Consider the following 26,054-nt stretch of genomic DNA (forward strand, 5'->3'; position numbering starts at 1 on the left):
TATATGTTAACATTTTACTTACAATCTGTTTGTACTGAAATGATATTTGAACAAAATTACATGAACTTCAGTGACAAGTCCACGTCTATAACATACAAATGAACGCTGTAAAGGGCGTTGCGGTGGCGCAGTGGGTAGCACAATCACCTCATAGCAAGAAGGTCGCTGGTTTGAGTCCCAGCTGGGTCAGTTGGCATTTCTGTGTGGAGTTTGCATGTTCTCCCTGTGTTGGAGTGGGTTTCCTCCGGGTGCTCCGGTTTCCCCCCCAGTCCAAACACATGCGCTATAGGGGAATTGATTAACTAAATTGTCCGTGGCGTGAATGAGTGTGTATGGATGTTTCCCAGTGATGGGTTGCAGCTGGAAGGGCATTCGGTGCATAAAACATATGCTGGATAAGTTGGCGGTTCATTCCGCTGTGGCGACCCCAGATTAATAAAGGGACTAAGCCGGAAAAAAAATGAATGAATGAATGAATGAATGAACGCTGTAAAATTATATTTCCATGTATATTTAAAAACTCTTCTTTTATCTCTGAGAAAGTTTTTATTGGTAAGATCTCGACTTCTACAAATATAGACTTTTCCCTTACAAAATCAAAATATTTACAAGCTCATTATCATCATCTCTCACAAAACAATTCTTTAAAAACAAGTTTAGTATCGTTACTCGACTTCACTTCCATCCAAACCCACATGACTTCAAATGAGATATTTCTCAGAATGTTCAATCTGCTCTTTTCTGTACAATTAAAGTATGGAGGACGGATGGATAAAAAAAACACCATAAAACATAATAGCATCATTTAGTTCAGACACTATATCAGTGTTGGGTAAAGTTACTTTAAATATATATATTACAACCATAAGCCTTTCTTAATCTTTAAAACAATGCAAAAACAACAACATACTTTCTCATTACTTTACTATTACTTGTGCAATACTTGAGATCGCAATGTATTACATTTAAAAGTAACTTTACCCAACGCTGCACATTACTGCACCAATTTATGATCATAAACATTCATTTATAGCTAATAAAAGATTAATAGATAATAAATGTTTTATAGTTCACAAATGATGATTTATAGCTAATACATGATGTTTTATAACCCATAAATGATGTTTTAGAACTCATAAATGATGTTTTAGAGCTCATAAATGATGTTTTATAACCCATAAATGATGTTTTAGAGCTCATAAATGATGTTTTAGAGCTCATAAATGATGTTTTAGAGCTCATAAATGATGTTTTAGAGCTCATAAATGATGTTTTATAACCCATAAATGATGTTTTATAACCCATAAATGATGTTTTAGAGCTCATAAATGATATTTTATAGCTGATAAATTGTTTTATAGCTCATAAATGATGTTTTATAGCTCATAAATTGTTTTATAGTTCATAAATGATGTTTTATAGCTCATAAATGATGTTTTATAGCTGATAAATTGTTTTATAGCTCATAAAGGATGTTTTATAGCTCATAAATGATGTTTTATAGCTCATAAATGATGTTTTATAGCTCATAAATAATGTTTTATAGCTGATAAATTGTTTTATAGCTAATAAATTATGTTTTATAGCTCATAATGTTTTATAGCTGATAAATTGTTTTATAGCTCATAAATAATGTTTTATAGCTGATAAATTGTTTTATAGCTCATAAAGGATGTTTTATAGCTCATAAATGATGTTTTATAGTTCATAAATGATGTTTTATAGCTCATAAATAATGTTTTATAGCTGATAAATTGTTTTATAGCTCATAAATTATGTTTTATAGCTCATAAATAATGTTTTATAGCTGATAAACTGTTTTATAGTTCATAAATGATGTTTTAAAGCTGATAAATTGTTTTATACAGTAGCTCATAAATTATGTTTTATAGCTCATAAATAATGTTTTATAGCTCATAAATAATGTTTTATAGCTCATAAACTGTTTTATAGTTCATAAATGATGTTTTATAGCTCATAAATGATGTTTTATAGCTCATAAATGATGTTTTATAGTTCATAAATGATGTTTTATAGCTCATAAATGATGTTTTATAGTTCATAAATGATGTTTTATAGCTCATAAATGATGTTTTATAGTTCATAAATGATGTTTTATAGCTCATAAATGATGTTTTATAGTTCATAAATGATGTTTTATAGCTCATAAATGATGTTTTATAGCTCATAAATGATGTTTTATAGCTCATAAATGATGTTTTATAGTTCATAAATGATGTTTTATAGCTCATAAATGATGTTTTATAGCTCATAAATTGTTTTATAGCTCATAAATAATGTTTTATAGCTCATAAATTGTTTTAGAGCTCATAAATGATGTTTTATAGCTCATAAATGATGTTTTATAGCTCATAAATTGTTTTAGAGCTCATAAATAATGTTTTATAGCTCATAAATTGTTTTAGAGCTCATAAATGATGTTTTATAGCTCATAAATGATGTTTTATAGCTCATAAATGATGTTTTCCGTTGTTTTTGGGATGTTTTTTTCCATCAGATCCTCTTCATCTGAGTGTAAAGAGAAGCTGAAGCATCTCCTGTTTGCTTTGAGGACACGAGGGATGAAACTGAGTCTCTTCTCTTGTTTTCTGAGGTGATGCAACATTCCTCCAGGAAGTGTGTGTGTGTGTATGTGTGTTCAGTCGTCCGGCTCGGTGACGCACTGCTCCACGATCTCCCGCAGGTTAGGGTTCTCCATCGCCGCCGCCACTCGCTCCTTATCATTGATCTGCTTATTGACTGACAGAAACACACAATATTACAGGAGCACACACACGCACAGATACTCATACATCCACACACACACATACACGCACTCAATGAGACACACACACACCAGCACAGTCTCACGTACACACGTACACACATACACAGATCCTCATACATGCATCAATGGGGTAGCGCAAAGTGCGTTGGGCCCCCCAAAAGCGGGCCCCCCCCATAATCGTCCGCTAAGCCACTGACATGCATGCATGTACTCATGCACACATGCACTAACACACTCAGACACACACACGCATGAACATACTCGCGCGCGCACACACATGCACAGTTAATCATACACACATGCATGCACACATGTACACACTCATATTCAGACAAGTGCACGGACTCAGACACACGCACTCTCAATCAGACATTCACTCAGACACACACGCGAACACACTCTTGGGTTGATGAAGATCTGCAGTGGTGTAAACATGATTTATAGAGCAGATCTGCACACTCACTGTCCTCCTCGATTGAGTGTGTTCCCTCTGTTATATAAATCTCCAGCTGGAAGACCAGAAAACACCATCAGAGGACAGAAAAACAGCACACACAAATATACAAATGATAAACACACACAGCAGAGTGTCGCAGCATTTGCAGATGTACCTTATGTTTGAAGGGCAGACAGCGCTGAAGCTTCACCTGTAAACACAGACCTGCAGGAAGACGAAAACACTCATTGGTTGGTTGATACCTAAAATCCAATCAAACAGCAGTAACTAACTTTTATTTACAATAGTGAGGGATAGTTAAAGGATAGTTCACCCAAAAATTACAATTCTGTTATCACTTGTTTCAAATGTTGTAAGTCACTTACACAGCACAATATGCAGTAAAATGCTTAATCAACTGCCCGTGACCTTACTAAATCAATAATATTATCAATAAGAATCTAAATTATGGAATATAATAAGTATTTTAGATATATAAATAGAAGTTATAGTTCGAGAAAATTAGACCAAATATACCTGTAATTAGTTTTAAATATATTGTTGGTTCTGTTAAACACAAAAGAAGATATTTTGAAAAATGCTGGAAACCTGTAACCATGACTTCCATAGTACTGAAGCATTTATTCTGCAAAACCAACCATTCTGGATGTACTTTATCCTGCTTATTACACGGCTACTAGCCACAAAACATTCGTAATAGTTTATTAATTCTTTAATTAAACGCAAAGCTGACAGAAACAAAAACAGCTGATGGAGCATATACTAACCTACATATTATTCAGACACTAGATGGCGCCAAACAGTCAAAAACACAAAGCTGACAGAAACTAAAACAGCTGATGGAGTATACACTAACCTGCGCATTATTCAGACACAAGATGGAGACAAACAGTCAAAAACAAAGCTGACAGAAACTAAAACAGCTGATGGAGTATACACTAACCTGCGCATTATTCAGACACTAGATGGAGACAAACAGTCAAAAACACAATAGAAACTAAAACAGCTGATGGAGTATACACTAACATGTGCATTATTCAGACACTAGATGGCACCAAACAGTCAAAAACAAAGCTGACAGAAACTAATACAGCTGATGGAGTATACACTAACCTGCGCATTATTCAGACACTAGATGGAGACAAACAGTCAAAAACACAAAGCTGACAGAAACTAAAACAGCTGATGGAGTATACACTAACCTGCACATTATTCAGACACTAGATGGCACCAAACAGTCAAAAACACAAAGCTGACAGAAACTAAAGCAGCTGATGGATTATACACTAACCTGCGCATTATTCAGACACTAGATGGCGCCAAATAGTCAAAAATACAAAGCTGACAGAAACAGCTGATGGAGTATACACTAACCTGCGCATTATTCAGACACTAGATGGCGCCAAACTATCAAAAACCTATGAAAAAAATGAATGTGGATGTAAGTATACAGATGTTAATGTATTCGCCGACAGTCAATATGACTGGAAGTTCCCGGATAAATGTTTTATTTAGCAGTTGTTATCTAGAAATAGCATACCACGGAATGTTGCGACTGACCAATCAGAATTGAGTATTCCAGACAGCCGTGTAATAATCTGCAATAACAACCACCTGAGTCCACTTTATCCCTTACGTAACCCTTCCTCCATTGTGTCTCCAGCTATCTGTGTGGTGCAGTGATGTCCGTTTGAGTGTGCGTGTGTTATCTCGTCACACACTCACCTATCAGCGTAGCCAGAGAGCAGTGCGGTACAGTTGGAGAGAACTTAATGACGATCAGATATTCATCGTCTCCGAGCTCCTGAACTTCCACACATTTCTCCGTCACCACATCCAGCTCCTCCAGGGTGTTGGGTTTCTCCGGGTCACGAATCGTCCGGATCACATCTGTGTAAAAAAACAACATCATATCAAAGAGTTCCGCCTTAAAAAGAAAAATATCTACAGTGTTTACAGTGATTGCCATAAAATACACTATATATTCTATATAATAATACACTAGTCATTACCGTTTGTTACTGATATGATTACGGTAATGACTAATAATTAACATCATCACTGCTAGTTATGCTAATATCTTTCAGTTACCTTGCTTTTCAGTTTTTACCAAGTTACATCATAGGTTGAGATTATTTCTTAGAGTTTAAGAGAAATATTGTGGTAATGATTATGGTAATGATTCAGTATTATGGTATATATGTTATTAGCATGGTATTACTAATTAACATCATCACCGCTAGTTATGCTAATACCTTTCAATTACCTTGCTTTTCAGTTTTTACCATGTTACATTATAATTCGAGTTTATTTCTTAAAGTTTAAGGGAAATATGTGTGGTAAATAATTATGATAATGATTCAGTATTACGGTATGTATGATAATAGCATGGTATTACTAATTACCATCACTGCTAGTTATACTAATACGCTCAAGTTACCTTGTTTTTTTAGTTTTTACCATGTTACATCATAATTTGAAATTATTTCTTAAAGTTTAAAGGAAATACTGTGGTGGTAAATCATTATGGTAATGATTCAGTATCATAGTATATACTGTATGATATTAGCATGGTATTTCTAATTAACAGCATCACTGCTAGTTATGCTAATATCTTTGTTACATTTCAGTTTTTACCATGTGACATCATAATTTGAGATTATTTCTTAAAGCTTAAAGGAAATATTGCTGTAAATGATTATGGTAATGATTCAGTATTATGGTATGTTATTACGGTACTTATTCAATACTAATACTATGGTATATTAATAAAATATATAAATAATTGAACTTTTCCTTAGAAATATTTTGGTAAATGATTATGGTAATGATTCAGTATTACGGTTTGTTATGGTAATGATTCAATACTATGGTATATTAATAAAATAACGGTATTACAACCTGAAAATATCAATTTAGCATGGTAAACCTCGTTTTTAATTGTAAATATGTACCATGGTGGCAAAAAAATAGAGTACACGATTACAGTAATGACTCGCCATATAAAATACCATGGCATTAACACTACAGCATTTATGTACCATGATAATACCTTGTTTTTAGTTTATCAGTATGGATATGTACATTATATGATCTTTGACGTAACAGGTAAAATACATCCAGTACCACAATATCCAACACAATCACTTTATATTGGTAATAACAACGTTTTATTGACTTAATGTAATATTATGACACTGTTTGAAGTACCATAAAGGTGACTATTCAGCACCACAGTAATATATGAAAGTACTATGGGATTTCCGGCTGACAATGTCATTGTGTCATGAAAATAATGAAGTTTTTTTCTTTGTTGAGGTCATCAGGGCTCACCGTACACCTCCAGCGCTTTCTCCTCCATCTTTTTTCGTCTCTTGTCATTCGTCTCGTCAGAAAGTCCCGTTAAAAACCAGGCTTTGCTCAAAAGTCCGGACACAAGCTCCATGATCCGGTCCGGTCCATCATTTCCATCACGGACACTGTAATGCGCATGCGCGTCCGCTCTTCCTCTTTCACGCAGACTAGAGTGATCAACAGAGAAATGTCGATGGAAATTGTTTTGGAAATACAAACATTTTGGCGTAATTTGTTGGTATTATATGTAATGGTTTAATGACATAGTTATTTTAAATATATTAAAAAATAATAAAATATGTTGGACAACCATTTTAATTAATGCGACGTTTACCTTATTTAATTTAAAAACTATATAGAACACAGTTTATTAAAGAGACTCTGGTTTATATCAACACACTAGCAACATACTCTAGTCTTACTCACTATTGCCGTTGCGTTTTACACACACTAAGGAAATGGAAAAAAATTCTATTTTATAGTTCTATGTAAATAACAGGGCGTCACAGTGGCAGTGGGTAGCACGATCGCCTCACAGCAAGAAGGTCACTGGTTCGAGCCCCAGCTCAGTCAGTTGGCATGCTCTCTCCGTGTTGGCGTGGGTTTCCTCCGGGTGATCCTGTTTCCCGAACAGTCCAAACACATGCGCCATAGGGGAATTGGGTAAGCTAAATTGACCGTAGCGTATGTGTGTGAATGCAAGAGTGTATGGGTGTTTCCCAGTAGTGGGTTGCAGCCGGAAGGGTATCCACTGCATAAAATATATGCTGGAGAGGTTGGCAGTTCATTCCGCTGTGGCGACCCCGGATTAATAAAGGAACTAAGCCGTAAAGAAAATAAAAGAATGAATGTAAATAGTATTTTGTAAATTAATGCATTTATAACTGCAGTTCATTTATTTGTTTATTTATTTAATAGTTCATTTATTTGAATTATACATATTTAAATTAAACTATACACAATATTGCTGATTTTACAGTTAATATATGAAAACTGCAGTAATGATTTTGTTTTTATGTTTTTTAATATATTTTCTTCATTATTTAAAGTAACAAACTATTTTTGGTTTTGGTTTAGTTGATCTAAACCTGTATTTTATATACAGATTAAGTCAGAATTATTATATTTAGTGTTATTTTTTTCTTTTTTAAATGTTTCTCAATGTTTAACTGAGCAAGGAAATTTTCACAGTATGTCTGATAATATTTTTTCTTCTTAAAGCCTGATTTGTTTTATTTCGGCTAGAATAAAAGCAGTTTTAAATTTTTTATGAACCATTTTAAGGTCAGAATTATTAGATTATTAAATATCTAGTCAAATATTATTTACTGTCATAAAGACAAAGATAAAATAAATCAGTTATTAGAAATTAGTTATTAAAACTATTATTATTAGAAATGTGTTGAAGAAATCTGCTCTCTGTTAAACAGAAATTGGGGGAAAAATAAACAGGGGGGCTAATAATTCAACTTCAACTGTATATCAAAGGAATTTCCTTATTAAACACACAGAGACAAAAGCCAAACTCATTTTTATTAACTGATCACGCCAAATCCTCCTACATTAGTAATCTTTTCTCGCTATCTTATTCCGGTTTGATTAGTGCTGTGTTTGATTGGTCCTCCTGCTGTAGTCTTGATCATGTGAGTGTCATGTGATGATCAGCTGTGCTTTGTTTGGATCAGGGAAACTCACAACATCTGTATTTCAGATTAAACCCTGCAGTTTAATCGTCGAGGGTCTCCATCGTGTGCTGTTTGTTATTGTGTGATGCGCGACCATCGGCGGCGGAAGCTCCTGAGCTGATCTTCCTCTTCGTCTGCTGTCCATCTTCAGGATGCTGGGGGCTCTGAGCAGGAGCGATGCTGGAGCTCAGGCGGTGCTGGAGGTGGATCTGCTGGCGGATGGAGAGCTGTGTGGGGGGCTGGAAGACTGGCGGAGGGTGAAGCTGAGCGCGGGCCCGTCGCTGCTGTGCTGCGTGAACGCGCAGGGGAAAACCAGTCTGAGGAACATCAGTGACAGCGGGAGAGCCGAGCATACACTACAGCACACATGTGTAGAGTGAGTCCACACACACACACACACCTCACCCGAGCAAACTACACTAGACCTGCAGTGAAAGAGTCTTTCTACACACACACACACACACACACACACACACACAAACTTTGTACAAAACATATACACTGTACTACATACTACTTTATACATTACATACTATACACTTTGTACAAACACTGTACATACTATACACACACTCTGTACATACTGCGAACACACACACACACACACACACTTTCTTTCTGTAAATACACACACACATACACCCATTCTGTACAAACAGCACACTACACACACACACACACTCACACACACACTGTATGTACTAAGCACAGCACACACACAAACATTCTATACATACTACTTTACACACACACACCCTGCATACTACACACTACATACTTCAGACTCTATTGCAATATAATAAATATGAAAAATATTGAAATATATTGTAGGTGCAATTTGAAAGAATAGAAATAATTAATATTTAAGATGCATTTATTACATTTATTTTCAAGATGAATTCACTTATTTATTTATTATTTATTTATTGTTTATTTAATGTTAATTATTTATTATGTTTATTTAATATGTATTTATTATCTTTTATTTATACTTTTATTTTATTTATATATTTATTATTTTTTATTGTTTATTTAATTTTTTTCATTGTTTTTATTATTTTTTCTTTATTTAGATTTATTTATTATTTTTTATTATTTATTTAATATTATTATTTATTTGTTATGTTTATTATTTATTTATTTTTTCTTTATTTAGATTTATTTATTATTTTTTTATTATTTATTTGATATTATTATTTATTTATGTTTAATATTTATTTATTATTTTTTATAATTTTTTATATGTGTGTGTATTATTTTTTATTTTTTATTTAATATTATTAATATTATTATTATATTATTATTATTTGTTATGTTTATTATTTATTTATTTATTTTTTATATATGTGTGTATTATTTTTTATTTAATATTATTAATATTCTTATTATATTATTATTATTTGTTATGTTTATTATTTATTTATTTTTTTTTATTTAGATTTATTTATTATTTTTATTATTTATTTAATATTATTATTTATTTATTATGTTTATTTTTTATTTATAATTTTTTCTTTATTTAGATTTATTTATTATTTTTTATTATTTATTTAATATTATTATTTATTTATGTTTAATATTTATTTATTATTTTTATTTATTTGTTATCTTTTATTATTTTTTTATATGTGTGTGTATTATTTTTTTTATTATTTATTATTGTTTTTATTTGTTTGTTTGTTTGTTTGTTTGTTTATTAGTGTCTTGTCCTGTATTCCTGATCATATGCATGTGTGTGTGTGTGTGTGTGTGTGTGTGTGTGTGTGTGTGTGTGTGTGTGTGTGTGTGTGTGTGTGTGTGTGTGTGTGTGTGTTGACTCTCCAGTTTCCTGTGGGAGGATGTGTGTGTGAGCAGCGGTGCACGTGTGAAGCCTAAGCTGCTGCTGCTGGACTCTGCATTTTCTCTGTGTGTGTATGATGTGGATCAGGAGGATCAGCCGGCGCTGGTGTGTGAAACTTCCTCTGATACACTGCTGCAGGTCATCAAACACACACACACCGGTGAGAGAACTGAACATCACTTTCATTACGTTGCAATATTTACTTATAAAACACGACAATAGATGAGCGCTGTGTGTGTGTGCTCGTGTGTGTGTGTGTGTGTGTGTGTGTTGTTTCAGACGTGTGTGCTGTGGCGTCTGTGAGGCTGTTGTGTTTCTCTGAGGGCCGATGTGTGTTGCTGGTGAATGCATGTGTGTTGCTGAAGCTCAAACTGACGGAGGACACACTGGAGACCATATCCTGCTGCCGCCTCAATGTGGAGTGTGTGGAGGAGTGTGTGGACTGCCGGCTCTGCAGAGGAGTGCTCTTCATCCTGCTCAACAGCGGACTCGCATGTATCCTTCAACACACGCACACACACATATACACATACAGTATGCGCACATACACACACATATAAATATATATATAAATGGTGCTCTAGGCTAGATTATAACAGCTGACGGCGCTCTAGGCTAGTTTATAACAGCTGACGGTGCTCTAGGCTAGTTTATAACAGCAGACGGCGCTCTAGGCTAGTTTATAACAGCTGACGGCGCTCTAGGCTAGTTTATAACAGCAGACGGCGCTCTAGGCTAGTTTATAACAGCAGACGGCGCTCTAGTCTAGATTATAACAGCAGACAGCGCTCTAGGCTAGTTTATAACAGCAGACGGCGCTCTAGTCTAGTTTATAACAGCAGACGGCGCTCTAGGCTAGTTTATAACAGCAGATGGCGCTCTAGTCTAGTTTATAACAGCTGACAGCGCTCTAGGCTAGTGTTTAACAGCAGACGGCACTCTAGGCTAGTTTATAACAGCAGATGGCGCTCTAGGCTAGTTTTTAAAAGCAGACGGCGCTCTAGGCTAGTGTTTAACAGCAGATGGCGCTCTAGGCTAGATTGTAACAGCTGACGGTGCTCTAGTCTAGTTTATAACAGCTGACAGCGCTCTAGGCTAGTGTTTAACAGCAGACGGCGCTCTAGGCTAGTGTTTAACAGCAGACGGCGCTCTAGGCTAGTGTTTAACAGCAGACGGCGCTCTAGTCTAGTTTATAACAGCTGACGGCGCTCTAGGCTAGTGTTTAACAGCAGACGGCGCTCTAGGCTAGTTTATAACAGCAGATGGTGCTCTAGGCTAGTTTTTAAAAGCAGACGACGCTCTAGGCTAGTGTTTGACAGCAGACGGCGCTCTAGGCTAGATTATAACAGCTGACGGCACTCTAGGCTAGTTTATAACAGCTGACAGCGCTCTAGGCTAGTGTTTAACAGCAGACGGCGCTCTAGGCTAGTGTTTAACAGCAGACGGCGCTCTAGGCTAGTGTTTAACAGCAGACGGTGCTCTAGTCTAGTTTATAACAGCTGATGGCGCTCTAGGCTAGTGTTTAACAGCAGACGGCGCTCTAGGCTAGTTTATAACAGCAGACGGCACTCTAGGCTAGTGTTTAACAGCAGACGGCGCTCTAGGCTAGTTTATAACAGCAGACGGCGCTCTAGGCTAGATTATAACAGCAGATGGCGCTGTAAAATAGATTTGAACAGCAGATGGTGCTCTAGGCTAGTTTTTAAAAGCAGACGGCGCTCTAGGCTAGATTATAACAGCAGATGGCGCTGTAAAATAGATTTGAACAGCAGATGGTGCGCTAGACTTGATTTGAACAGCAGACGGCACTTTAGGCTAGATTTGGACAGCAAATGGTGCTCTAGGTTAGTGTTTAACAGCAGATGGCGCTCTAGGCTAGATTTGAACAGCAGATGGTGCTCTAGGATAGTTATTAACAGCAGATGGCGCTCTAAGCTAGTGTTTAACAGCAGATGGCGCTCTAGGCTAGATTTGAACAGCAGATGGAGCTCTAGGCTAGATTTGAACAGCAGATGGCGCTCTAGGCTAGATTTGAACAGCAGATGGTGCTCTAGGATAGTTATTAACAGCAGATGGCGGTCTAGGCCGTCTTTTAACAGCAGATGGCGGTCTAGAATAGTGTTTAACAGCAGACGGTGCTCTAGGCTCATTTAAACCAGTAGATGGCGCTGTAGGCTAGTGTTTATTTTCGATGTTTTGTTCTGAGTTTCTTTAATGTGTGTGTCAGATGTGTTTGACAGCACTGACGGGCAGCTGTTGGCGATGGTGGATTTTCCCTCATACTGCAGTAGAGCTGGTGTTTCTCCATCCACGTCCTCCTTCTGTCTGCTCCAGGTCTCTGCTGATCTCAGTACGGCTGTGAGCGTCACAAGGCAGAACCAGGCCTTCGCCGTACACCTCGACCAATACTTCAGGTGCAGAGACACCGCCAACAAATATAGATATACAACTTGTATATATTTATATGCGTATTTATATATATTTTTGTGAATGTGTAAATATAAACAAAAGTAATTTACAGCTGTTTTTTTATTTATGTATATATTTTGTGTGTTTCAGTGTGTATCCCGGTCACCTATACTGTCGTGCGGCCCCCAGTCGTCCGTTCCTCAGGCCTGTTGAATCCTGGGATCAGGACAGTCTCTCCAGCTCCACCCACAGTCTATCAGTGCTGAATAAACCCCTGCAGACCGACCGGTACTGTATAAACCAGCCGCACACTTAGTATTTTCTGTCTTTCTGCTCTGACATGTTCATTCTGTCGTCTTCAGGTCCTGGGAGTCTCGTCTGTCTGCCCTCTACAATCAAACTAAAGCTCCTGTTCGTCCAGTTCACATTTCACCCTGGTATAAAGACTTTCCTCACATCGAATGTCGTCGCGCAGCCACTACAGCTAAACTCTGCCATTCCTCCGTGAAGACAGGGGGCGCTGTTACGTCTTTTAATGTGCCTGATGGAGCCACACCAACAGGACTCAACGTATCTGAGTTTTCAGCACTAATTACGTTCGTTTCTCCTGCTAACGCTAATACGGTTCTGGCCTACTGGGATCTGGAGAACGAAAGTGTTACGTATCATCGCGCGGATGCTAATGCTATTCCTGTACAGAGAACAGCAGAGGAGAACCTGTGTCTATTACTGAAGGGTGAGGCGCTCTTGATTCTGAAAATATTTTTCCCAAACGAATTGGATTTGCATATTTCTGAATTGTGTTTTGAATTTTATGAATTTTTGTATTTTTGAATTGTTTTTAATTATTATTATTATTAAATATTTTTAATTTTACGAATCAAATTTGCAAACTTTTGAATTGTGTTTTAAACTTACGAATTGGATTTGCGAATTTTTTAATCGTGTTTTAAACTGACGAATTGGAGTTGCAAATTTTTTAATAATTTTTTAACTTAAGGATTGGATTTGTGTGTTTTTGAATCATGTTTTAAACTAACGAATTGGAGTTGCGAATTTTTTAATCGTGTTAAACTTACAAAATGGAGTTGCGAATTTTTGAATAATGTTTTAAATTTACAAATTGGAGTTGCGAATTTTAAATAATTTTAACTTAAGACTTGGATTTGTCTATTTTTGAATCGTGTTAAACTTATGAATTTGAGTTGCGAATTTTTTAATGATGTTTTAAACTAACAAAGTTTTAATTTGTGTATTTTTGAATCGTGTTAAACTTACGAATCAAATGTGCAAATTTTAGAATCATGTTTTAAACTTACGAATCAAATGTGCAAATTTTTGAATCATGTTTTAAACTTACTAATGGAGTTGCAAATTTTTGAATCGTGTTAAACTTATGAATTTGAGTTGCGAATTTTTTAATCATGTTTTAAACTAACGAAGTTTTAATTTGTGTATTTTTGAATCGTGTTAAACTTACGAATTAGATTTGTGTATTTTTGAATCATGTTTTAAACTTACGAATGGAGATGCAAATTTTTTAATCGTTTTTTAAACTTACAATTTTAATTTGTGTATTTTTTAATTGTTTTGAACTTACGAATCAAATTTGCTAATTTTTCAATCCTGTTTTAAACTTACGCAATGGATTTGTGTATTTTTGTATCGAATTGGAGCTGTGAATTTTTGAATCATGTTTTAAATCTTTTCCAAACATCAGTAGTAGTATAACCACCCCTCTCTCCGGTCTCCCAGAATTTCGACAAATGTTGTCAGGTATGCATTGAATATAGCTGTATTTTGCTCATGTTGTTGCTGTTGTTCTGGCAGCGTCGGGTCTGTCGGTGGTGCTGTTCTGCGTCTCTCAAGACGAGCTGCTCAACAGACTGATGGTGTTCGGCAGCGCAGGAACTGTGGATTCACTCTGTCATCTGAACGCATGGGGGCGCTGTTCAATCCCTATACACGCCTTGCAGGTACACACACACACACTCATCCACTCCTCCATCTGAACGCATGGGGGTGCTGTTCAATCCCTATTTAGCCATGCATTAAAATAAAACAAAGTGGTGTCTTAGATGCTAAAATATATGACAGATGGAACATTTGTGTGTGTGTGTGTGTGTGCGTTCATGTGTGCGTTCGTGTGTGTGTTCAGGCGGGTCTGAAGAACCATCAGCTGGACACAGTGGATTTCTTCCTGAAGAGTAAAGAGAACATCTTGAGTTCTTCATCTGGCTTCAGTCCAGCAGATCCTCCTCCATCATCCTCCAGCACACACACTCATCTGAGGAGTAAGACACATTTTCACCCGCTGCAGAAAACACCTCAGTGTGCTAATATTGTGTTATAGTCTTCTACAAGAGCTTTAAATGCATCTAAAGTAAAAAAACATTGTTGTTTTTACAGAATATGTGTTTAATAATTGAATCACTTTGCAGTGATTTGGACACGGATCATTTGAATCAATTCAGAGCTTCAGGTCTATAAGCCCCGCCCCCTTCCATAAGCCAACTCTGCTCTGATTGGTTAGCTGGTCAAGTCTGTTTTGATGTGCTGGAAATGAAACGCCCATTTTGGATTGTTTGTATACAGTGGGAGGCGGGGATTATGCAAATTAGGTATTATAATTGTGTTTATGTAGATCAGTAGCAGGCAAAAGATTTGATGATTCATTGAGTCGATTCAGAGTCGACTCCTTCTTTTGAGAGACAATTGATCATGCATTCTTTTTATGAACAAGTGTGTGTGTGTGTGTGTGTGTGTGTGTGTGTGTGTGTGTTTGTCTGTCTCCCTGTATGTATGTATGTGCATGCATGTATTCGTGCGTTCATATGTGTGTCTGTTTGTGTGTGTGCGTGCATGTGTGTCTGTTTCTGTGTGCGTCTCTCTCTGTGTGTGTGTGTGTTTCAGGTATCGAAGCTCTGTGTCCTGCTCTGGATCTGCTGCGCTCTGCAATTCGCGACACACACACTGAAGCTCAGAGTCAACAGTTCTGTGAGCAGCTCTTGAGCATCACAATGAGCTTCCTGAACACACAGACCAGAGTCCTGCTGAGCGGAGCGCATGGTAACACACACACACACTCACACATACTTATGCACACATACTATAAACAATATGAAAACCATACACACACACACTTGTATATACACACTCCTATACACCTACATATTCAGACACTTACAAACATACATGCACTATAAACACTTTTTACACACACACACACTTCTACACACACACACATGCACACCATAAGCATACGCAAAGACAGACACACACAAACTATGCATAGACACTTACATACACATACTATAAACACTATACACACACACACACACACACATAAACATTCTTCACTGCACACATTCTTTTTCACACACTAGCACACACTATAAACACTATTCACAGACATGCATACACACTCTCCCCGTCTCTTTCTCACTCACACATGGGTGTGTGTTCAGATCTGGATGAAAACCTGCAGCAGTGTGTGTGTGTTCTGGACGGCTTCATCTCTGACCTGCGAGTGTTTTTGAAGAGGTTCCCCTGGTGTGTCGGAGGAGACACTCGGATACACACTGACGCTCGCGCACACATTGCAGCGTCCAGCCGAGAGGAGGAGCACCAGTGGCTCTCGCTGTCAGATGAGGTTTGAAACACTGCTCACACACACACACACACACACACACATACATGCACTCACCGGCCACTTTATTAGGTACACCTCACTAGTACCAGGTTGGACCCCTTTTGCGTTTAAAACAGCTTTAATCCTTCATGACAGAGATTCAACAAGCTACTGGAAATATTCCTCAGAGATTTTGCTCCATATTGACATGATAGCATCACACAGTTGCTGCAGATTTGTCGGCTGCACATCCATGATGCCAATCTCCCGTTCCACCACATCCCAAAGGTGCTCTATTGGATTGAGCTCTGGTGACTGTGGAGGCCATTTGAGTACAGTGAACTCATTGACATGTTCAAGAAACCAGTCTGAGATGATTCACGCTTTATGACATGGTGCGTTATCCTGCTGGAAGTAGCCATCAGAAGATGGAGACACTGTGGTCATAAAGGGATGGACATGGTCAGAACAATACTCAGGAAGGCTGTGGCGTTGATGCTCAATTGGTTCTAATGGAGCCAAAGTGTGCCAAGAAAATCTCCCCCACATCATTACACCACCACCAGCCTGAACCGCTGATACAAGGCAGGATGGATCCATGCTTTCATGTTGTCGAGGCCAAATTCTGACCCAACCATCCGAATGTGTCAGCAGAAATGGAGACTCATCAGACCAGGCAATGTTTCTCCAATCTTCTATTGTCCAGTTTTGGTGAGCCTGTGTGAATTGTAGCCTCAGTTTCCTGTTCTGAGCTGACAGGAGTGGCACCCGGTGTGGTCTTCTGCTGCTGTAGCCCATCCGCCTCAAGGTTGGACGTGTTGTGTGTTCAGAGATGCTCTTCTGCAGACCTCGGTTGTAACGAGTGCTTATTTGAGTTACTGTTGCCTTTCTATCAGCTGGAACCAGTCTGGCCATTCTCCTCTGACCTCTGGCATCAACAAGGCATTTGCGCCCACAGAACTGCCGCTCACTGGATATTTCCTTTTTGTCGGACCATTCTCTGTAAACCCTAGAGATGGTTGTGCGTGAAAATCCCAGTAGATCAGCAGTTTCTGAAATACTCAGAGCAGCCCGTCTGGCACCAACAACCATGCCACGTTTAAAGTCTCTTAAATCCCCTTTCTTCCCCATTCTGATGCTCGCTTTGACCTGCAGCAGATTGTCTTGACCATGTCTACATGCCTAAATGCTTTGAGCTGCAGCCATGTGATTGGCTGATTAGAAATTTGTGTTAACGAGCAGATGGACAGGTGTACCTAATAAAGTGGCCAGCAAGTGCATGTCTCTCAAGGTCAGTTATATTTATATAGCATCTTGTTGAACACAGTGCTTCACAGTCAGTGCAGAACAACAAACAATCAGAGAAAACGCAGTATATAGTCCAATAAATTCACATTCAAATATAGAAATAATTTTAAAAGATTTGTACAGAGCGAAATCCTGAATAAAGATAAGCAAGTCAAAGAGAATAGGTAGATTTAAAACAAAAAACAAAGTGTCAGTGCCAATAGCCTAGTGGTACTGCGCGCTGACATATAGCACCAATTCGCTTTCGGCGACCCGAGTTCGATTCCTGGCTCGAGGTCCTTTGCTGATCCTTCCCCTCTCTCTGCTCCCAGTGCTTTCCTGTCTGAATTCTCTACTGTCCTGTCATAGTAAAGATGAAAAACCCCTAAAAATAATGATTAAAAAAACACTTAAAGTAGGGGAAGCTCTGATTTCTGATGGTGTTTCGATGTTTTGGAGCACAGACTGAGAAAGCTCTGTCTCCTTTAGCTTTTAAGCAGGATTTAGGAACAATTAGCAGGACCTAAGAGTCCTCTGAGGAGAATACACTCAAGGGTTCAGATGTACCGGTCAGGGTGAGTCCCTGTAGAGCATTAATACTGAATTTAAAGCTTATATACTGTGTGTGTGTGTGTGTGTGTGTGTGTGTGTGTGTGTGTGTGTGTGTGTGTGTGTGTGTGTTTCAGGAGGTTGTTCATCGCGCTGTCCTCAGCAGACGCATCCCTCACGCTCAGGCTCTCCTGCGCAGCCGCGGCTCTGCTGAACACACACTGCAGGACATCAGGAGGACTGGACTGAAACACACACACACCTGCCTCACCCTCCGAGACCTGCAGCAGGCCACAACACTGCTCACACACATGGTGAACACACACACCCACACACACACACCACAGAACACATGCACGCACGCACACACACGCCACTGAACGTACACCACTAAACACATGCACACACATACAACACAGAACACATGCACAAACACACACCACTAAACACACGCACACACACACACAAACATACACCACTGAACACACACCACTAAACACAACACATGCACACACACACACCACTAAACACATGTACACACTCACACAACTGAACACATGTACACACACACACACACACCACTGAACACATGCACACACTCACACAACTGAACACATGCACACACACACACCACTAAACACATGCACATACACACAACTGAACACATACACACACACACACACACACACACACCACTAAACACATGCACATACACACAAATGAACACATGCACACACACACAAATGAAGACATGCACACACATACACACACACGACTAAACACATGCACACACACAACTGAACACATGCATGCACGCACACACATACAACCGAATACATGCACACACACACAGACACACCACTGAACATATCACTGAGCACATGCGAACACACACACACACACACACACACACACACACTAATTATAAAACGTTATTCATTTATTCATTCATTCATTTTCTTTTCGGCTTAGTCCCTTTATTAATTAGGGATTGCCACAGCGGAATGAACCGCCAAGTATTTCAGCATATGTTTTACGCAGCGGATGCCCTTCCAGCTGCAACCCAACACTGGGAAACACACCAACACAGGGAGAACATGCAAACAGAAATGCCAACTGACCCAGCCGGGGCTCGAACCTGTGTCCTTCTTGCTGTGTGGCGATTGTGCTACCCACTGCGCCAGCATGATGCCCCCTTCCTGATCTGCTCTCTGTGTTTTCAGGGCTTTAATGTTAAAGAGCAGCTGCACAACATCTGCGTTTACACAGCCGATCGGGATCTAAGGGCCTTCATGGTGAGAATAAGAGACACATCTGCTTTAATTCAAGGATTAAAGAATTACATTTCTGAAAACTAGAGACTGGACTCTTGTAACATTAAATCTGTGTGTGTGTGTGTGTGTGTGTGTGTGTGTGTGTGTGTGTGTGTGTGTGTGTGTGTGTGTGTGTGTGTGTCAGGTGGAGGAGCTGCAGAAGCAGGATCATCTCTCCTCTGAAGAGCTGAAGCAGGTGAACTTCATTCACACCATTGAGAGTCTGTGCTCCAAACCTCCCAACAGGAGCTCCAAACGACTGGACGCCAACAGGTGAGTCGCCTAAAAATATACTGTAAATACTCTAAAAATATATATATACTGTATATACTGTAAATACTCTTAAAATATATACTGTAAATACTCTTAAAATATATACTGTAAATACTCTTAAAATATATATACTGTATGTACTGTAAATACTCTTAAAATATATACTGTAAATACTCTTAAAATATACTGTAAATACTCTAAATATATACTGTAAATACTAAAACAATATATACTGTAAATATACTGTAAATACTCTTAAAATATACTGTAAATACAAAAAAATATATACTGTAAATATACTGTAAATACTCTTAAAATATACTGTAAATACTAAAAAAATATATACTGTAAATACTCTTAATATATACTGTAAATAAACTGTAAATACTCTTAAAATATACTGTAAATATACTGTAAATACTCTTAATATATACTGTAAATAAACTGTAAATACTCTTAAAATGTACTGTAAATACTCTAAAAATATATATACTGTATATACTGTAAATACTCTAAAAATATACTGTAAATACTTTAAAAATATATATACTGTATATACTGTAAATACTCTTAAAATATACTGTAAATACTCTAAATATATATATATACTGTAAATATACTGTAAATACTCTTAATATATACTGTAAATACTCTTAAAATATATATACTGTAAATACTCTTAAAATATACTGTAAATACTCTAAAAATATACTGTAAATACTAAAACAATATATACTGTAAATACTCTTAAAATATACTGTAAATACTAAAAAATATATACTGTAAATATACTGTAAATACTCTAAAAATATACTGTAAATACTAAATATATATATACTGTAAATACTCCTAATATATACTGTAAATATACTGCAAGTACTCTTAAAATATACTGTAAATACTCTTAAAATATACTGTAAATACTCTAAAAATATATATACTGTATATACTGAAAATACTCTTAAAATATAATGTAAATACTCTAAAATATATATACTGTATATACTGTAAATACTCTTAAAATATACTGTAAATACTCTAAAAATATATACTGTAAATACTCTTAAAATATACAGTAAATATACTGTAAATACTCTAAAAATATATATACTGTATATACTGTAAATGCTCTTAAAATATATACTGTAAATACTCTTAAAATATACAGTAAATATACTGTAAATACTCTTAAAATATACTGTAAATACTCTAAAAATATATATACTGTATGTACTGTAAACACTCTTAAAATATATATACTGTATATACTGTAAATACTCTTAAAATATACTGTAAATACTCTAAAAATATATATACTGTATATACTGTAAATGCTCTTAAAATATATACTGTAAATACTCTTAAAATATACTGTAAATATACTGTAAATACTCTTAAAATATACTGTAAATACTCTAAAAATATACTGTAAATACTCTAAAAATATATATACTGTATATATTGTAAATACTCTAAATATATATATACTGTAAATACTCTTAAAATATACTGTAAATACTCTAAAATATACTGTAAATACTAAAACAATATATACTGTAAATACTCAAAAAATATACTGTAAATACTGTAAATACTAAAAAGATGTCTACTGTAAATACTCTTAATATATACTGTAAATATACTGTAAGTACTCTTAAAATATACTGTAAATACTCTTAAAATATACTGTAAATACTCTAAAAATATACTGTAAATATACTGTAAATACTGTAAATACTAAAAAATATATACTGTAAATACTCTTAATATATACTATAAATATACTGAAAATACTAATATACTGTAAATACTCTTAAAATGTACTGTAATACTCTTAAAATAAACTGTAATATACAAATATACTGTAAATACACTCTAAATACTAAGACTGTAAATATACTGTAAATACTCTAAAAATATACTGTAAATACACTGTAAATACTAATATACTGTAAATACTCTAAAAATATACTGTAAATACACTGTAAATACTAATATACTGTAAATATACTGTAAATACTCTAAAATATACTGTAAATACACTGTAAATACTAATATACTGTAAATATACTGCAAATACTCTGCAAATATACTGTAAATACACTGTAAATACTAATATACTGTAAATATACTGTAAATATTCTGTAAATACTCTAAAAATATACTGTAAATACACTGTAAATACTAATATACTGTAAATACTCTGCAAATATACTGTAAATTCACTGTAAATACTAATATACTGTAAATATACTGTAAATATTCTAAAAATATACTGTAAATTCACTGCAAATACTAATATACTGTAAATATTCCGTAAATATTCTAAAAATATACTGTAAATATACTGTAAATACTCTTAAAATATACTGTAACGACTCTAAAAATATACTGTAAATACTCTAAAAATATATATACTGTAAATATACTGTAAATACTCTGCAAATATTCTGTAAATACTCTTAAAATATACTGTAAATATACTGTAACTACTCTAAAAATATACTGTAAATACAATAATGTTTGTGTACAGTAAATTGAAATATAATTCTGATTTTATTTTGAGCTGTTTTTGGTTGTGTATATCCTCTGATGTTTGTGTATACGTGTGTGTATGTGTACATGTGTGTGCATGCGTGGTTGTGTGCGCGATCGTGTGTCTGTGTGTGTGTGCGCGCATGTGTGGGCACGGTTGTGTGTGTGTGTGGTTGTGTGTGTATGCGCGGCTTTGTGTGCAATCGTGTGTCTATGTGCGTGCGTGCATGTGTGTGTGCGTGCATTTGTGTTCTTGGTCGGTTGTGTGCATACGTGTGTGTGTGTGTGTGTGTGTGTGTGCGCGCTCTATGGTGTTTAGGGTGCTGCAGGTGAGCCGCTGTGACCCTCAGAGTCGGCGTCTGCTAGAGAAGCTCCTCCAGGACTCAGACTCGTCCTCCACGTCTCTGCTGGATCCGCTGCGTCTGCACTGGGTCAAACACTGGGACAGAGACGCACAGAAGCACATCCTACTGTCCCGCACGCACACACACAGTGAGTCCAGCACTGCCACAGCGTTAAATACACACTCCACGATGAATTCTGTTGAAGAGGTGTGTGTTGTTGTGTGTTAGCTCAATGTTCAGGGGACGCGGCGGTGCTGTGGGCATATCTGACATCTCTGCATGACTCGGTCCGCTGCTCCGCATGGCTGTCGTCATCTTCTGTGTGTGAGCGAGAGCGCAGCGCTGCCCCCTGCTGGCCGCAGCTCACAGCACACGACCTGGACACCTGCACCCGCTGTGGAAAACACCTACGCAACCTCATCCTGGACCAGCTCGCACGGTCAGACACACACACACACACACACAACTATACATTTATACACACATAAACATACACACACACACACACACACACACACAAATAAACTTTGATACACACACACACACCGTTGAGGTCATCCACTATTAACATGAGCTGTTGTGTTCAGACAGGGGCAGTTTGTCCCGGCCGAGATGCAGGACTTCCAGCAGCTGCTGTGGAGACTGGCTCAGGCTGGAGGAGTGATGCATGATGGGAAGGAGCCTCCGCTTCCTCAGGCTGGAGGAGTGATGCATGATGGGAAGGAGCTCTGCTGTTCACAGGAGCAGGAGTTTCACCAGCGCTTCATCCTGCACTGTCTAGAGAACAACCTGCAGTTCCTGCTTTACACCTACCTGGAGCACTACAGGTACACACACACACACACACACACACACACACACACACACACACACATACACAATTATACATGTGTTGGGAAATATATAACATTTATTTTCCTTAAGAAGCTGTTTTTGAGAGTCTCTGTCTGTCTGAGTGTCTGATCATTGGTGTGTTTTTAGGCTGACCCCAGAGAACTGTCCTCTCCTGAGCGACAGCAGTGTGTGTGAGAGTTTCCCCTGCTTCCAGATGATGCTGAAGCTGCAGAAGATCACCACACACCTGACAGGTGCACGCTGGCTATTAGGAACTGATCACTTTCTGATAGATGGATGGGTGGGTGGGTGGATGGATAGATAGAGGGATGGGTGGATAGATATATAGATAGATAGACTGACGGAAGGATGGATGGATGGATGGACGGAGGGATGGGTGGATAGATGGATGGATGGATGGATGGATGGATGGAGGCATGGGTGAATAGATGGATAGACAGATGGGTGGATGGATGGATGGATGGGTGGGTGGGTGGGTGGTTGGACGAGGTCTGTAGATTGATGGATGGATGGATAGATGGAGGGATGGGTGAATAGATGGATAGAAAAATGGACAGATATATAGATAGATAGACGGGTGGATTGATAGATAGATAGGTAGGTAGATGGATAGGCAGATGGATGGATGGATGGATGGATGCATGGATAGATAGATAGATAGATGGAGGGATGGGTGAATAGATGGATAGAAAAATGGACAGATATATAGATGGATGGATTGATAGATAGATAGGTAGGTAGATGGATAAGCAGATGGATGGATGGATGGATGGATGGATAGATTGATGGATGAATGGATAGATGGAGGGACGGGTGAATAGATGGATAGATAGATAGATAGATAGATAGATAGATAGATAGATAGATAGATAGATAGATAGATAGATAGATAGATAGATAGATAGATAGATAGATAGATGGGCGGATAGATGGATGGATTGATAGATAGATAGATAGATAGATAGATAGATAGATAGATAGATAGATAGATAGATAGATAGATAGATAGATAGATAGATAGATAGATAGATAGATAGATAGATAGATAGATAGATGGGCGGATAGATGGATGGATTGATAGATAAATGGGCACCTGTGTTTATGAATTCATGGGTAGATAGAAAGATAGATGGATGGTGTGTAATACGTAGTGTGTGTGTGTATGTGTTCTCAGAGCCAGAGTGTGTGTTTGAGGCGAGTCTGGCGGCTGCGCAGGTTCTTCTTCTTCCCGGCAGTCAGGCGAGCATCAGCAGTGTGTTACTGGAGGGACACAGCCTGCTCACACTCGCCACAGCCATGTTCACAGCCGGTGGCATACAGCAGGTGTGTGTTTGTGTGTGTGTGTTCAGGCGGTGTGTGAGGCTGATAGTGTTGTCTGAGTTCAGGCGGTGTGTAAGGCTGATGGTGTTGTGTGTGTGTGCAGGCGGTCAGTACAGTGGACCCTCAGCTCCTCAGGATGGCTCTCCGTCAGTATCCTCAACTGAAGACGGCGCTGTTCCCTCAGAGCGGCCCTCGCGGAGATGTCTCGCTCTACCACCTGCTGCAGGTACACCCTCACAGTATACACACCACCATACTGTATATTCACACACACACACACATACATACATACAAAAGGATGCTGCTAGAGGAAAACCTTTCCTGACTCGCTCCTCCAAAACACCCCAAAGTGCTCAATAATGTTTAGATCTGGGTACTGTGCAGTCCATGAGAGATGTTACACTTCACTTTCACCTTCAACACACCACTCTGTCTCCAGTTCTGCTGTGTGTATTGGTACATTATCATCGTGATACATGCCACCGCCTTTAGGATACAATGTTTGACCCATTGGGTCACATGATCCTTCTGATTGGTTAAGTAGTCCTTGGTAGTGACCCAGCGCCCATCTAGCACAATTATTGCGCCAAGGGTATGCCATGATATTGCAGCCCAAACCATCACTGATCACCCCATGGTTCACTCTGGGCATCAGTAGTCTGGGTGGGACGCTTCTTTGGGGCTTCTCCACACCGTAACTCTCCCAGATGTAAAGGTGGACTCATCTGAGAACAATACCTGTTTCATACATATTTTATATTACGTAAAAAGTGCATACAATTAATATAGCTGCTTGTGTGTGTGTGTGTGTGTGTGTTGGTGCTCCTGCAGTCTCTACATCCCCTGGACTCCTCCAGGCTCTTCGGATGGCAGTCTGCCAACAGTGTGATCAGCAGTGGTGCGTATATTAACACACACCTGATGGAAATATGCTGATGTTCAAAAAGACTGTTCCCTTCACTTGTGTGTGTGTGTGTGTGTGTGTGTGTGTGTGTGTGTGTGTGTGTGTGTGTGTGTGTGTGTGTGTGTGTGTGTTTGGTTTTCTAGAAGCATCCAGTGAGCCTCCTCATTTCTCCAGCTCTCACCTCGTCAATAGTTTCGCCATCGTGGAGAATCTGGATTTCCTGTATTTCCTGCGTCACGGACGGCCAGCTTTCGCTTACGCCGTTTACCTCACACAACACCTGAGAGACTGCAGTAACACGAAACTACAGTGAGACACACACACAAGCTTATCTACACACAAACAAACAAAAACACACACTCAGGCACAAAACAATTTCTGAAATATTAAAACTTAAATATTCCTAAAGCATTATTATTTGTGTGTGTGTGTGTGTGTGTGTGTGCGCGTGTGTGTGTGCGCGTGTGTGTGTGTGCGTGTGTGTGTGTGTGTGTGTGTGTGTGTGTGCGT

General features: G+C 37.8%; 2 protein-coding genes across 2 annotated transcripts in view; one reads left to right on the top strand and one right to left on the bottom strand.

Moving 5' to 3' along the window:
- Positions 1 to 2,400: 2,400 nt before the first annotated feature.
- On the bottom strand, positions 2,401 to 6,729 carry ciao2a (cytosolic iron-sulfur assembly component 2A). Its single transcript, XM_056451896.1, has 5 exons — positions 6,579 to 6,729; positions 4,971 to 5,135; positions 3,400 to 3,449; positions 3,252 to 3,297; positions 2,401 to 2,760 (listed from the first exon to the last, which is right to left on the bottom strand). The coding sequence occupies exons 1-5, from the start codon at positions 6,688 to 6,690 to the stop codon at positions 2,660 to 2,662; spliced, it is 474 nt and encodes a 157-aa protein (XP_056307871.1). The 5' UTR covers positions 6,691 to 6,729; the 3' UTR covers positions 2,401 to 2,659.
- A 1,519-nt stretch (positions 6,730 to 8,248) lies between these two features.
- The window catches only part of spg11 (SPG11 vesicle trafficking associated, spatacsin), a 48,751-nt gene continuing 30,945 nt past the window's right edge, over positions 8,249 to 26,054 (top strand). The window contains exons 1-21 of the mRNA XM_056451480.1: positions 8,249 to 8,660; positions 10,109 to 10,284; positions 10,404 to 10,619; positions 12,352 to 12,538; positions 12,684 to 12,821; positions 12,896 to 13,269; positions 14,364 to 14,509; positions 14,692 to 14,827; positions 15,447 to 15,602; positions 16,001 to 16,185; positions 18,138 to 18,314; positions 19,224 to 19,295; positions 19,459 to 19,586; positions 22,441 to 22,613; positions 22,694 to 22,904; positions 23,053 to 23,292; positions 23,447 to 23,553; positions 24,495 to 24,643; positions 24,744 to 24,866; positions 25,472 to 25,538; positions 25,688 to 25,853. Coding sequence (XP_056307455.1) covers positions 8,437 to 8,660; positions 10,109 to 10,284; positions 10,404 to 10,619; positions 12,352 to 12,538; positions 12,684 to 12,821; positions 12,896 to 13,269; positions 14,364 to 14,509; positions 14,692 to 14,827; positions 15,447 to 15,602; positions 16,001 to 16,185; positions 18,138 to 18,314; positions 19,224 to 19,295; positions 19,459 to 19,586; positions 22,441 to 22,613; positions 22,694 to 22,904; positions 23,053 to 23,292; positions 23,447 to 23,553; positions 24,495 to 24,643; positions 24,744 to 24,866; positions 25,472 to 25,538; positions 25,688 to 25,853 — 3,551 coding nt within the window. The 5' untranslated portion in view covers positions 8,249 to 8,436. The remainder of the gene's footprint in view (positions 8,661 to 10,108; positions 10,285 to 10,403; positions 10,620 to 12,351; positions 12,539 to 12,683; positions 12,822 to 12,895; positions 13,270 to 14,363; positions 14,510 to 14,691; positions 14,828 to 15,446; positions 15,603 to 16,000; positions 16,186 to 18,137; positions 18,315 to 19,223; positions 19,296 to 19,458; positions 19,587 to 22,440; positions 22,614 to 22,693; positions 22,905 to 23,052; positions 23,293 to 23,446; positions 23,554 to 24,494; positions 24,644 to 24,743; positions 24,867 to 25,471; positions 25,539 to 25,687; positions 25,854 to 26,054) is intronic.

Source organism: Danio aesculapii, chromosome 25, assembly GCF_903798145.1.
Source record: "Danio aesculapii chromosome 25, fDanAes4.1, whole genome shotgun sequence".
Classification (NCBI taxonomy): Eukaryota; Metazoa; Chordata; class Actinopteri; order Cypriniformes; family Danionidae; genus Danio; species Danio aesculapii.